Source organism: Hypanus sabinus, chromosome 14 (genome assembly GCF_030144855.1).
Source record: "Hypanus sabinus isolate sHypSab1 chromosome 14, sHypSab1.hap1, whole genome shotgun sequence".
Taxonomy (NCBI): Eukaryota; Metazoa; Chordata; class Chondrichthyes; order Myliobatiformes; family Dasyatidae; genus Hypanus; species Hypanus sabinus.
In genome coordinates, this window is record NC_082719.1 from 33,565,975 (window position 1) to 33,580,848 (window position 14,874).

Here is a 14,874-nt window from a genome sequence, read left to right on the forward strand (position 1 = left end):
AGGAATATACACCGGAGGTGTAAATCGGAGGTGGAAATCGCCCTCGGCACTAGATAATCCAGGTCGGGTGAGCAGGATTGAGAGAGAACAGCAATGTCCATGCACCACAATGGGTTAATCATAAAGCATATTCCACCTCCTCTGCCTTTAAAAGACTGAGTTGTCCTGTCTTTGCGGAGAATGGTGAAGCCATTGGGCTGTAGAGCTGCATCTGAAATTGCCAGTGTGAGCCACGTTTCCATAAAGTAGAATACACAACAGTCCCTGATGTCCCTCTGGACAGCATAAGTCTTCAATTTTATTTTCCTGGGACTGCACATTCACCAGCAGGATAATCAGAAGTGGAATTCTAAGGCCTCTGTGTTTCAATCATACCTATAGACAGGTGCTGCGTCCTCGCTTCAGTTTTCTTAAAGGGGAACTGTACTCATGACCCAAATCTACAATCCAAAGTTTGGCGATTTTGAGTATTGATAGATTTTTTTTTAAATGTCTTAAATCAATGCTGCTTACAGAAGTACACATTGCTGTGACTGTGGATTTCTGCTGTAACAGTTCTAAACAGGAATATTTGATGATTCCCATCAGAGTTGCATGCAAAGGGTTGCCACTTAATGATGCTACTTTACTGGATACAATAATGTATGCTATTTAGACATAATTTCAGTTGATCCAGGTCACACCGGAATTATTTTACCCATCTTGCAAATAATCTCAGACTAAAGGATGATACTCTCCATCCTGTGCCTGTTGACCCACCTCTCATCAATATCACACAGGACTAAAGCCTTGGAACATTATGATTTTGTGATGTTTCCCATCTCTACATAATAGTGTACTGACCTGAAGCAAAATTCTTGCTATAATTTTGGCCCCACTCAAATCCCCAGTTTTGCCCTTCTCCAAACTACTGCCGGCCCCTTGTCCTCTCCTTGCACTCCATTATCCATATTCCCCAATTATCCTTTTCTGTATCTTCATTGCTCTGTTCTTCCTATTTTTGACAACTCGATACCCCTGGCCCCACATCTGGCTCTCCACACACCTATACCCTGCTTGGGTTCAGACTATTTTCCATTGTAGATTAGCAAATGAACACTATTGGCAAACAGAAGGGAGACCAGTTGCTCTTTTGCAGATAGGCAATGTGTTTCCTCCCCTAGCTATGACAAACAGTTTCAGTAACACAAGAAGGAAGACTCCTTCAATCTCCAAACCATTCTGGTTCTGGACAAAGACCCATCAGCCCTGCCCATCAGAAAATATAAATCCATGAGTACCCATAGGGCGGAAAAAAATTCACTGATCAGGGTCCATTTCATCATTAATAGCAAATGACAGCCAAGAGCCTCCTCATACACCATCCCTTCCAACTACCCTGCAAATTCTAACTTCAGCTTTAACTCCTGTGTTTTATCAACCTTTAGCCCAGTGATGAACTAAAGTAATACTGAACTAAACCAAAGAAAATGCTGATTTGGTGAATGGTGTGAGTTATAGGAAGTTCACAGAAACAGATTTTTAAAAAGTCTCTCTCAGGGCATTGATAGCAGATAGTTGGCTATTTTTCAGTGACTCACACCATTTTACAACTCGGTGTCTTTCCAAGCAGCCAGGAGCGATATTCCAGAAAAACTCCTAATTACAATGCATTGGGCATCTAACACCAGAATCCAGCTACTAAACGTTCACAGGTTCATTTTATTATCAAAGTATAGAACTCTGAAATTCTTCTTCTCCAGATAGTCATGAAACCAGGAAAGAAAAGAATGGCAGCACGATCATCGACCCCAAAACCCTCCTCCCCGCACAAAAACAAAAATGAAACAGGCACATCAACTCCCCTCCGAATCCCCTTCCCCCCCACACACAAAGAAACAAAAAAGATTGGGCAAAAAACTCAGGATATAAAAAACTATAAAACTGAAAAAAAATAGTCTAAAGTCCAAGTCCATATCAAAAATGTAGAAAACCTGGATAACATTCTCCTGGCCCAGCAGCATAAGTTGGAATGCGAGTATATGTTAGATCAGATCATTCAGTGGGTGTGCTGTGACTTTACTCTAGCAAGAATGTTAGCATTCTGAAAATCAATTTATTCATGGTTCTAGTAAGATAGCTGAGAACAGAATTTTAAAAGGAAATGTTAGATATTCAAAAGTGTGTTTTTCATGTCGTAAGTTTGTACCTGATTTGCCCAAATAAAACTTCAAATATGTACTCTGCAAATGTGTGAGACAATGCACTTAACTCCACACAAAATAACACCTTATTGTGCAATGTAAAGCATCATTAACTTTACTAAGTACTGGAGATTCACTGATCTTGAAAATAATGTTGGCAGATGACAGTGCATAATCAAACATGTATAATGCACACACTTCCTAAAGCACAAACATCAAGGATTGGCAGAAGTCCAGAAATACTTTTAAAGGTCATAAGCAGAAAAAAATACATGGAACAGCAATTTTTCCAACGTCAGTTTCAACAACATAGTTGAGAAAGCGGGTCTATTACGTCAGATTCTCAAGCATACTGGGATCTAAATTACTTTTAGTGGCTCATAATATTTTTACATAATTTCCCCTCTAAACTGTTTGGAGAAAGACTTATAAACATGAACATAAATGAAAAGGATTGCAAAAATGAACATTAGAGAAGGAAAGGCTCCACTGGCTGGTACTTACCCGGAAGACTCCACAAACCAGAAACTTCTAGGGTTCTTAGCTTTTTTTCAAGCTCAGCCACACGATTGCCTAGAATCCTTTAGAGATGAGAATAATTTTAGACTTTCAGAGAACAAAACTGCTTTCAAAACAAGAACAAAAGTGTGCACAAAATAGAAGTTGTAATTTCTCTTACGACACCTTGAGTCTGTTGTATCATTCAAATAAGATCATGGCTGATTCTGACTCTCAAGTCCAAATTCGCATCCAAATCCCATATATGAGAATAAATTTATACATTTAACTTACCACAAGAAAACAAACCATGGTGTAATAGCATTAAAAGGCTAACACGAGGAAATCTGCAGATGCTGGAAATTCAAACAACAACACACACAAAATGCTGGTGGAACACAGCAGGCCAGGCAGTATTTTTCTTGCAGACGATCATCTTATATGCCGCAACAAATAAGTTCAAAACACTACCAAAGCAGACAATAATTTAACTAAGTTGGTTCATGGCCATAACTATCATTAATAATTCATCATAAATCATGCTATGAGTTTTGTTGTCAGCAGCAAGGCAATTGTACCAGCTCTGGACCGCAAACAGAGCTGTCCTCAAGTATGTGGTCTGTGGTCAGGGAGAAGAGAGTGTGACTGCGAGTGAGACAGGTAGGGATATCCATGAGGTGGTGCTGGAAGAGCCTCAGCCCTTGAGCTTGTCTAATAGATCTGAAATTCTGGCTCCCTCTGTGGATGTGAGTTGGGGTTGTAGTTAGGACAAGTAACCAATCCGTGGTACCATAGTTCAGCAAGCCTTTGGGGGGGGGGGGGGAGGCGAGGTAAGAGAAGAGAAATGTGGCTATAATTGGGGTTAGCATAGTCAGGGAAACAGACACAACGTTCTGTAGCGAGGATCAATAATTAACTTTATTCACCATATTTATTTATATGTATTAGAAATTTGCTGTGGTGTGTTAATGTGACACTTAGCAAAAACAACATTCAATAATTATAAAGAACTATTTCAAACATAAAGTTAGAGGTTAAGGTACAGATATGGAATAAAATGTTCATTAATACCGGCATGTATTGACAATGTAAACAGCATTATAGTAAATGGTTTTAAGTGCTTACAGAGAAGTGCAGTGATGGGGTGAGAGAGCAGTACAGGGAGGGATTAACTAGAATGGTTGTTCAGATTTACTGCTGGGGGAAAGAAACTTTTCAGATGGTGTGAAGTTTTTGTTTTAGTAGCGCTATAGCACTTTCCAGAAGGGAGCTTTTGAAAGGGTAGCTTGCAGGGCGAATAGTGTCTGAAAAGATATTTTCTGTCCATTTCTTTGTCCTGGACACATACAAGTCCTGCAGTATGGTAGACTGCAGCCAATGAACTTTTCTGAAGACCTGACAATCAATGGTAGTTTTTGTATATTGTGAGATGCTGCTGCATCAAACCAGACAATATCTGATATGAGGGTGCTCTCTATAATGAACTAGATTTGATTTGGGAGCTTAAGGTAAAAGAACACTTTGGAGGCTGTGATCATAGTATGATAGAATTCATCCTGCAGTTTGAGAGGGAGAAGCTAAAATCAGATGCTTCAGCATTATAATGAAATAAGGGGAACAAAAGAGGCATGAGAGAGGGAAATTAATTGGAAGGGAACACTAGCAGGGATGATGGCAGAACAGCAATGGTTGCAGTTTCTGAGAGCAATTTGGAAGGCACAGGATAGATTCATTCTGAAGAAGAGTAAGTATTCTAAAGGGAGGATGAGGCAACCATGGCTGACAAGGGATGTCAAAGACACGATAAAAGCAAAAGAGAGGGCTTACAATATAGCAACAATAATGGAAGCTAGAGGAAGTTAAAAATCAACAGAAGGCAATTGAAAGGAGAAAAGATGAAACATGAAGATAAGCTAATCAATCATATAGGAGGATACCAGAAGTTTTTCCAGGTATATAAAAAGTAAAGGAGAGGGAGCGTGCACATTGGACCACTGGAGAACAACACTGGAGAGGTAGTCATGGAGAACAAAGAAACGGTGGACCATCTGAAGAAGTATTTTGTGTTAGTTTTCACCCTGGAAGCCACTAGGCACACATGAACAATTTTGGGAAGGATGTGCTGGCACTGGAGAGGGTCCAGAGGAGGATTACACCAATGATCCCGGAATGAAAGGGTTAACATATGAGGAGCATTTTAATTGGCTCTGGGCCTGTACTCTCCGAAATTTAGAAGAATGGGGGGGGGGGGGGGGAAAGGGAGGATCTCATTAAAGCCTACCAAATATTCAAAGGCCTGTATAGAGTGGACATGGAGAGAATGTTTTCAACAGCTGCAGAATCTAGGACCAGAGGGTATTGTTGCAGAATATAAGGATGTTCCTTTAGAACAGAGATTAGGAGAAATTTCTTTAGCCAGAGTTTGGCAAATCTGTGGAATACATTGCCACAGACTACAGTGGAGGCCAGGTCATTAGGTAGATTTAAAGCAGAAGCTGATGTGTTCTTGATTAGTAAGGGTGTCAAACATTACGGGGAGAAGGGAGGAGAATAGAATTGAGAGAGAAAATAAATCAGCCATAATCTAATAGCAGAACAGACGATGGGTTGATGGCCTAATTCTGCTCCCATGTACTAAAAGGAAATATGTGGAACACAAAGAATAATTAACAACAGGTTTTAATGCATGTTGACTTATTAAAGGACAGCCATCTTGTTTTGGACCAGTAACAGCAATTATTGCATACACCATCATTTACTTCTGTAATATTAGTAGCTAGGTTCTATGGAATAAACAGGAATCTTCCTTGTTTAACATTAAATAGGCTAAAATATTGTGGCAATATGCATCAAATGCAATTTCCATTCACTTTTTTCAAGATTAAGTCATTTTGTGCATATTTACACGTGCACGAGCATGCATGTATGTGCACACATTTGATTGTATCTTGTGTAACGGCAAGAAATGTTAAAACATTCATGACTTATTGGTCTTAATTTTTGTTCTTTAATGAAATTGTGACATAAATGGATCTCTGTGTTTATTAAATCAAACTGGACTTGTAAAGAATGTTCAGACTAAGGAGCTCCTAGAGATCTGTTCAACCTATTTCTGAGGTATAATTCTCTGCCTTAGCAGTAGGAACAAAGGCTTTCAAGCTGAGACTGACAGCACAATGTACTCTTTCAGGAGAAACTCCAGTTGTACATATTAGAAGATGCAATTTTATATTGCATCACACTCCTAATATATTGAAGCGTATTTTAAAAAATGCAAAAAAGTGCTTTGAACCAACAAATAAGTGGTTCATAGTAAAAAAAAATTCCACCATCTAAGAGCTGGAAGACTTTGTGGGAATCCTATATTTTGTGTTCAATCTATCAGAAGTCAAGGGAGCAGTTTATTGTGGGCAACAGTACAGTATACTCCTGCATTATGGTAGTTCAGATAATCCTTACAGAATTTACAAATTACTACCAAAACTTGCACTTATGGAATTTATGTGAAAAAAATGATTTAATGAGCAATCCATTCCCAGTCTGAGGCCACTTGGAGATTTGCTTTTGCAAAATGGACAAAGCACTTGTATAACGATATCTACTGAAACTTGTATAATGATACTTGTCAATGAGATGGTCACGAGATTGTCAATGCCACTTCAACAAGTTCAGAACTATGAAGAATTTTAGGACGTTGACAATCATCTTAATTGTTATAATGAAGATGAAGATTTAGAGGATGCAATCATTGAAAGTATTCTATGAAGGCAGACTTAATTCTGCACTCTGTGTTGATTTTGTTCACTTACAGTCAAGGAAATGAAAAGCATACACTCCATCGAAAACTATTAGGAACTAATACACAGTTTTGCAGTACTATAGTAGTATTGGCAGTGCTCTAATTTGTTCTGTATTTCATTTAAATACATAGATACACAGTAATTTGTAATTTTTATACCTTTCTAACTATTTCCATGAAAATTTGGCTAATTGGGGCAGCTGCTTATTTGGACCAAGGTGTACTGGTCATGATGTGTCCCAATTAACTGGAATCCACTGTATTGTTTTAAAACCTTCATTAATATTGTCATGACCTATTTGCAAATATTAAAATAAATTACTAATGTCAGGTAATGTATTTCCAAGGGAGATGAAGTTACTATCCATGCCAAAACTGTTTCTATTTCCAAGACAACTTTCATTTAGAAAAATCAGGGAAAGGCTGTTCTACTTGATCAAGGACCTTTATTCTATAAAAAGACAACCACTTTGTAATTGGTTTTCAGTTCAGTCGTGACAAAGTATTACATCAGCTATCATAGCAATTATTCCTTAATTCAATCTGCTTGTTTCCAGGAAAAATGTAACAACCCGTAATAATTTAGTTATCTTTGCTGTCATGGAATCAACAGATTTAAAACTGCAGCACAAAAGAACCCTAGTTATCGAGCAGAATTAAACACGTGCCTGTTAGTCTGGCGTTGATGTTGAAGGACCATGTTCTTGTCGTGAATTGTCTCAAGTAAAGCAGTCGCCAGTGATTTCAGATCTGAGATGGACTGTGGAGTAGCTGGCAGACTGCAACCATGATCTTCTGACAAAAGCTCTTGAACTGAAACCAAAATGGATAAAATACTGTCAATTATATTGAGGATACATACAGATTAAAAAAAAAGCTATTTTGGGACTGAAATTCTTCCTGCCAATCTTAATAAGCTCAGTAAATTTAAAATCAGATTTTTCCATCTTGCACACATGATAACAGTTCAGGTGAACTTCCTGGTGAACAGGATCAGCTTCTTCCTCTCTGCCATACGATTCTCAAATAGACATTGAACCCACGAACACTACCTCCCTTTTTTAATATATATTATTTCTGTTTTTGCACTATTTTAATCTAACTATTCAATAGATATATATATATATATATATATATACACACACACGCACACACACACACACACACACACACACACACACACACTTACTGCAATTGATTTACTTTTTTCTCCTCTTTCTATATTACCACATACTGTACTGCTGCTACTAAGTTAACAAATTTCACAACACATGCCGGTGATAATAAACCTGATTCTGACATGGTAGATGCTTCAACTGTTAAAATAAATTCACCGATCAAATATTCTTGGTGAAGAGTTGTGCTCAAAAGGGTCATGGGTTGCAGATATGCCTAAAAACAATATTATTTTTCTGAACCATATTCTTTTCGAGTACAACTTCCCACGAGCAACATGAGATTAGTAACCCTGCAAATTTCACTGCATCACATTTATAATGTATTTCAGTGACGTTGCTGCACCACAGACTTATTCAAGGATAACCATCCTGCTACACTTCAACATTGAACATCACAAATATCTTTTGGCAACTGGGACAAATTCCCCTTGGCGTAAATTAGCATCAGGTCACTCATCAAAATGTTACACGAGTTGTAATTCTTTTTGTTAAAAAAATTAATTTTCCAAATCTGCCTTTAAGAGGCTGCATGCTACATCAACTTTAATTTCCATCAAATAGCTCACATTTTTAATGCAGTCTTGCCATCCAGAATAGATGGTGAGGGTGGGGGGAGGGTGGATAGCAAACTCACGTCATTAGAATCTGGACTCGTTTTTTTAAATTTCCAATTTATGCCCAGATTTTTGTGGAAAGAAGAAATACTGTTTTCTTTCAAACTGTTTTCAACTCTAGATCTACATGTTCTGACTATGTTCCTTCTTCTGAAGGTAGCAGATTTTTGAGGGGAATGACTTCATGTTAGATAAAAGTATAAATCAATACTGGGTAACTTTAACCTTTACTTAAAAGAATCCACACTAAGGATAAATCCAAGTCTTATTTAAATAGTGGAAAACTGGGAAAATCGAAGATCTAGAGATATTCAGGGGTCTTTGTATGCAGAGCACTACAATGTGGTGGTCAGTTAAAAGATTTATTTTGTATTGGTGAGGGGGTAAAGGCCAAATGGACTAAATTTTCAAATTAGATCTTTCCTCCTACAAGAAGAAATTTAGTAATAGGTTAATACAGACAAGATGGCTTAAGTGTGAAATGTCTCCTGCAAAAGAAATAGATTCCAACTCAAGATGTTAAAATCCAAGATCAGCAAATATCTACTTGTGAAAAAGTATGAAGGGACATGGAGCCTACACAAGCATTTAGACTAGATCATCCATGATCTTATGGCATAGCAAAACTGGCTGTTGACTGCTTTTCTTGTGTTCCTAACGTGTGTTGCCACTATAGAGAGAGGAAATTTGTGGAAGTGTCCTCCCTACAGATCAAGACTATAGTTTAATATAAGAGCCTGAGCTTGTTTTTTTGTATAGAACTTTGCTTTGTATGACAAGTCATTTGAGGAATGGCTGGATCAGATTCATAGATAGTTGTATATTCTGTACATGCACGTTTCTCACGCAATAAGAAAGAATGAAAAAAAATCAACAATATAAAAAACATGTCAAAATTATTGCTGTGCTTTAGATCCTTGGGATGCACAGTCTCCCTTCAACCACTTGTACTAAAATCTCTAATTTTCTTTCCTCGTTTTGAGGTGACTTCTGGTACTATTAAGCAGTTGCATGGATTCCAATAGTCTTTTATAAAAAAAACATAGTATTATAATAAGGCTTCTTGCAGAACAAAGGCCAGTTTAAGAGACATTCAGAGACCTGAATGTCACCATGGAGAATCTTGTTGCTAATTCAAAATCGTTGCATTCACAAAAAGATCAATCTATTCAGTAACTTAAACTATGTCAAAAATAAAACACATTGCATAATTGATAATAATTCCAATGAACTTGGGTTAGTGGAAGAGAATACTTACACAGCTTGCAGACACTGGAGAGGGTTCAAAGGAGGTTCATGAAAATGATTCCAGGTTTGAATGGGTTGTAATAAGAAGAGCATTTGATGGCTCTAGGTTTATATTCATTAGATTTCAGAAGAATGAGGGATGACTTAATTGAAACCTATTGAATCTTGAAAGGTCTTGATAGAGTGGAGAGGATCTTTCCTATAGTGGGAGAGTCTAGGACCAGAGGACACAGCCTCAGAATAGAGGGGTGTCCTTTTAGAACGGAGATGAGAAGGAATTACTTTAGCCAGAGAGTGGTGGATTTCTGGAATTCGTCGCCACAGGCAGCTGTCGAGGTCAGGTCTTTATGTAGGTCTAAGTCAGAGGTTGATAAATTCTTGATTGGTCGGGGCAAGAAGGGATATGGAGAGAAAGCAGGAGACAGGGCTGAGGAATAATGCATCAGCCATGATGATATGGCAGAGCAGACTCAATGGGCCAAATGGCGTAATTCTGCCCTATATCTGATGGCCTTACAGTCTAATATTGTATATTTTCCATCAGATTGCAATCAGGGCAACATTTATGTTTCAATACTATGTTCAGGTATGACTTAAAAGGCAGACAACATGCTTTTAGAAGAATCACGATATTGACTTAATAATTTTAAATACAGGCACAAGTAATTTTCTTTGCAAGATCACAAAGCATTTTTTATTCCAGAACTTATTTTGGTTGTTTCTGGTCATTAAATACTATCCACAGACCAATCAATACAACTTTAACTCGCATCTCTTAAAAACAACTTATTACTGTTAGCTGCTTGCATAAAACAACGCAAAATCTAATTTTCACGCAATTACTATCACTATAATAGCATTCCCTCTAACCATTAAGGACAGAAACACAAGTTATTAGCAAGATAAGACCGTGCCATTCAGCAGTCCCAAAGCCAATTAAACTCCTAACCCACCTGTATCCAATTACTCAGATATACAGTACAACTTTATTTTAAGAAGTTGGATGGAGAAAATTGGAAAATTACATTATTTGAGATGCAAGGTAGAGAAATCTTTATTCATAACAATGAAAACAACTTACATTCCCATATTGAAACTCAGATTAACCCTCAATAGATGAATTTTCTCCACATTTTTAGGTGTCTTGGCCTTTTTGGGAAATTTGATTCCCTATTTTTTTTTAAGTTTAATTCTCCTAGCACATTTTTTAAATTATTTATTTAGAAACACAGCAGATTGACAGTTCCTTCCAGACCAACAAGCCCAAGCCACTCTGTTACACCCATGCGGTCAACTAACTGATTAACCTGTACTTCGTCTGAATGTGGGAGGAAACCCACACTGTTATGGGGAGAACATAGAAGCTCTTTACCAACAGCAGCAGAATTTAATTATCATCACTGGCACTGTAATAGTTACACTACCTGTTACGTGACTGTGACACTACCCCTATATTTTCTGGAATGAAATGGCAGTGACAGTAATGCAACAGAATAATTCCTTCTGCAAGCAGATTTTCAACTTTTATGGTGCAAAAAAGCACAGTTCTTATATATTCTGAGAACACACTGGTCTTACTAATCCAGAGTTTCCTAATGTCATGCATTTAAAGCACCAACAATTAAACTGCATTATATGTCCTCTGAGTCAACTCTGTTTGAATGTTGACCCCTTCAAAGCACAGTATCAGGGAAACTCGATTAGTAAGACCTCCCATGACCTCAAATACAATCTCAAGTGTGCCTTGTCTGCTTGGCCAATGAAGTCAGGGCCACAGCCACTCTCAGCTTTCTCAAGTAAGGATCATTCCTGGCTGCTGCTGAGGATTTCTGAGCCATTTCACAGTTAGGCTGTTCGGGGTGCATTAGAGAGATGACTTGATCTCCAGACTCAAGGAGAGGAGACTTCAGCTATTTATCATCAGCCCACAGGCAAAGTGGGTGCCTGGTTTCATTTGTGGAGGATTGTTCTGGCCCACTTACACAAAGAGCAGCACTGTTCTTCAGTAACCCATCTCAGTCCTCTTGACCCCTCACGAGTACTGTCCTCACCCCTGCCATCAAAACAGCATCCATTCATTCAGCAGCAGTTCTCCCTTGTAGCAGGAAAAAAATAGCTTGTATCTCTGTAGGTCCCCTGAGGTGCTGATTTCAGAAAAATTACATCTGTTGGACTCTGTTGATTGTTCCAAGAACTTGCAAAATAGCAATAGGGAGTGCCCATGAAACCCAACAATACCGAACCTCAGAACTGAAGTACAGGATGAAGCACCATACTTTTACTGACTCTTAAGGAGGTGTGACCTTACGACTCTTAGCAATTTTTTAGATGCCCCATAGGAAGAATACCATCTGAAGACATTGCAGCTTAGTATGGTAACTACTCTGACCAAGAAATTGCAGAGAATTGTGAATGCAGCTCAGACCATCATGAAACCCATTGGGCAAAAGATATAAAAGTCTGAGGACACTAACTACCAGACTCAAGGACAGCTTTATCTCACTGTTATTAGATTCTTAAGCGAACCTCATACACTAAAAGATGAACTCCAGAACTCTTGATCCTTCCCCCACTCCCAATCTAGTGTAGCCTTGTGCTGTCTCACATAGTCTAGTGTAGTTTCATGTAGAACCAGGGTCCTGGAGGAACGTTGTTTCATTTTTACTGTGTATTGTACCAGCAGTTTATGGTCGAAATGACAATAAACTTGAACTTGACTTGAGTTGACTTTTCCATGGGCTTTATTTGTTTGCCTGCACTGCACTTTCCTCGTAATCACAGTATAGTCAGCATCCTGTTTTCTTTTTACTGCCTCGAAGTAGTTAATCATTGCATGATCTGCCTGGATGACATGCAAAACAAAAGCTTTTCACTGTATCTCAGTACCTGAGACAATAATAAACCAATGCTAATTTCTGAACCATGGAGCTACAATGCTGCAGATATACTATTCTGTCTGCAGCTCGAGAAATCCTGCATAGGGATTACAGGGAAGGGCATCACTGAGGTGGGGAGGGGGTGGAATTTGAGAGTGGATAGGGGTGAGGTGTTAAGGAGATTTGAAAGGCAATTTTATTGTCAAAGTGCTATTGGGATAGATCAGCAACTTCATTCTTATTGTAATTTTTAAACAGGTTTCTAAGGATAGGGGTATGCAAGTTCATTGAGAAAACTCAGATCTAATCTCAAAAATAGAGCTGTCACCAACATTTCAAAGATGTTGACATTTATGGCCAGCAGAGTGAAAAACATATGGAGTTAAAGCTTTATCAATGGTTCTGCACATTTATCCAGTGAAATGCTGAACAATATAATCTGTCAAGTCAAAATTTGATTCCCAGTGCTGATGGCTCATTGAAACGGAGGCTCTATAATTAATCCTCTGAGCTCTGAGTTAGTTAGTAGAGGTCTGGGGGTTTGGGGGGGGGGGGGGGTGGGAACTCATGTTGGTTTCTCCAAGTCACTATCTTACGGCACAGTTTTCATCTGCATTTTGTCAACGTCTGGATGTGGATGGAATCAGGTTTGGCTGTAACAATGACCTGAATTAGATCATCAATATTCATAAGCGAGGATCAAATAATAGCAGATATTTCAGTGAGTAACTAACAGCAAATGACACCAACAGCATCATATAATTATTATTCAATACTTTATGAAAGAGCGTACAAAATTGAGCTATATTTATTTCAGGAGCAACATAAAAGAAAAATCTATTTTAAATGTAAACAGTTAAGTCCACTGAATGATACTTGTTATTTTCTTTCCAGATTTAAACAAGCTGTGTGGGAAAGCGATCAGGAATTCTACTCGCTGAACCATTCACTAAAGGCCCTGTGGGAAAGGCTTTGTGTGGAGGATGGGTCCATGTAGTCCCTTGCTGCATCCTTAAAATAGGAGAAAGCAACTGCCAGGATAATTTCTCGAAGGAGGGTCGGATGGAATTTGAATTGAGTGAGTGCTAACGTGTGCTGCGGAGAGGGTTTCTGATTCACCTTTGAAAGTTAAATCCTTCTAATCTGCTCTCCTTTACAATAAGTAATGGTTCAAATTTTCTCTAGCAATCCCAACCACACTGGACATGCCTCACCTTGCTTGGCAGAAAGAACCCCTGTAAGGGCACTACTGTTGCCTCTTCCATTTGACTTTGTGTTCTTTTTACGTTCAAGAGCATTCTATGTGAAAGAGAAATGATGTAATGGGGTGAGGAAATCATTTATTTTAATAGCTTCATCTAATCTTAACATGCAGATTACACCATTAAATGAATAATAGAGTTTAGGTGAGATGTAAATGAATCAAGAGTTCATTCTCATTCTTAATTACCATTATAAACCCAAATTACCCTCAGAGATAAAAAGATATAACAATCTTCAAAACAGATTTCAGTACAGATACATAGAAAAAGCATTCTCAATGATGTATCCTAATTGTGTTCAGTTTTGGTCTCCAAATCTGAGGAAGGACATTCTTGCTATTGAAGGATTGCAGTGTAGGTTCATGAGGTTAATTCCCGGGATGGCGGGACTGTCATATGTTGAAAGATTGGAGTGACTGGGCTTTTATACACTGGAATTCAGAAGGATGAGAGGGGATCTGATAGAAACATATAAGATTATTAAGGGATTGGACACACTCGAGGCAGGAATCATGTTCCTGATGTTGAGGGAGTCCAGAACCAGAGGCCACAGTTTAAGGATAAGGGGTAGGCCATTTAGAACAGAGTTGAGGAAAATCTTTTTCACCCAGAGAGTTGTGGATCTATGCAATGCTCTGCCTCAGAAGGCAGTGGAGGCCAATTCTTTGAATGCTTTCAAAAAAGAGTTAGATAGAGCTCTTAAAGATAGCGGAGTCAAGGGATATGGGGAGAAGGCAGGAACGGGGTACTGACTGTGGATGATCAGCCATGATCACATTGAATGGTAGTGCTGGCTCGAAGGGCCTACTCCTGCACCTATTGTCTATGTACAGCTACTGGGTTGTCCTGTGATTCCTCAGCACTGCTTATATTATTGGACAACCAAAGGCAAGACAATTTCTTAGAACAATAGAATTACAGACAAAGGAGCTTTGAGGGCAAGGAACGGACTTTATTCATGCATTTGATGAGGTCCCACATGGTAGGTTGGTTCGAAAGATGTAGACACATGGGATCCAGGGTGAACTGCGAGTTTGGACTCTGAGCTGGTTTGCCCATTGAAGACAGGCTATAGGGGTGGAAGGCTGTTACTCTGGCTAAAGATCTGTGATCAGTGATATTCCAGAAGTGTCACTGCTGGGACCTCTGTTGTTTGTGATGCTTATCCATAGCTTGAATGAAAATGGAGATGGGTGGATTAGCAAATTTGTAGATG

At 38.6% G+C, this 14,874-nt stretch overlaps 1 protein-coding gene across 3 annotated transcripts in view; it reads right to left on the reverse strand.

Annotated features, from left to right (window-relative positions):
- LOC132404654 (coiled-coil domain-containing protein 149-like) overlaps positions 1–14,874 on the reverse strand; it is a 79,249-nt gene that overhangs the window by 10,844 nt on the left and 53,531 nt on the right. For all 3 annotated transcript variants that reach the window (XM_059988966.1, XM_059988967.1, XM_059988968.1), the window contains exons 8-10: positions 13,611–13,695; positions 7,149–7,293; positions 2,688–2,764 (exon numbers count right to left, since the gene is read on the reverse strand). In XM_059988966.1, the coding sequence (XP_059844949.1) occupies positions 2,688–2,764; positions 7,149–7,293; positions 13,611–13,695 (307 nt within the window). The remainder of the gene's footprint in view (positions 1–2,687; positions 2,765–7,148; positions 7,294–13,610; positions 13,696–14,874) is intronic.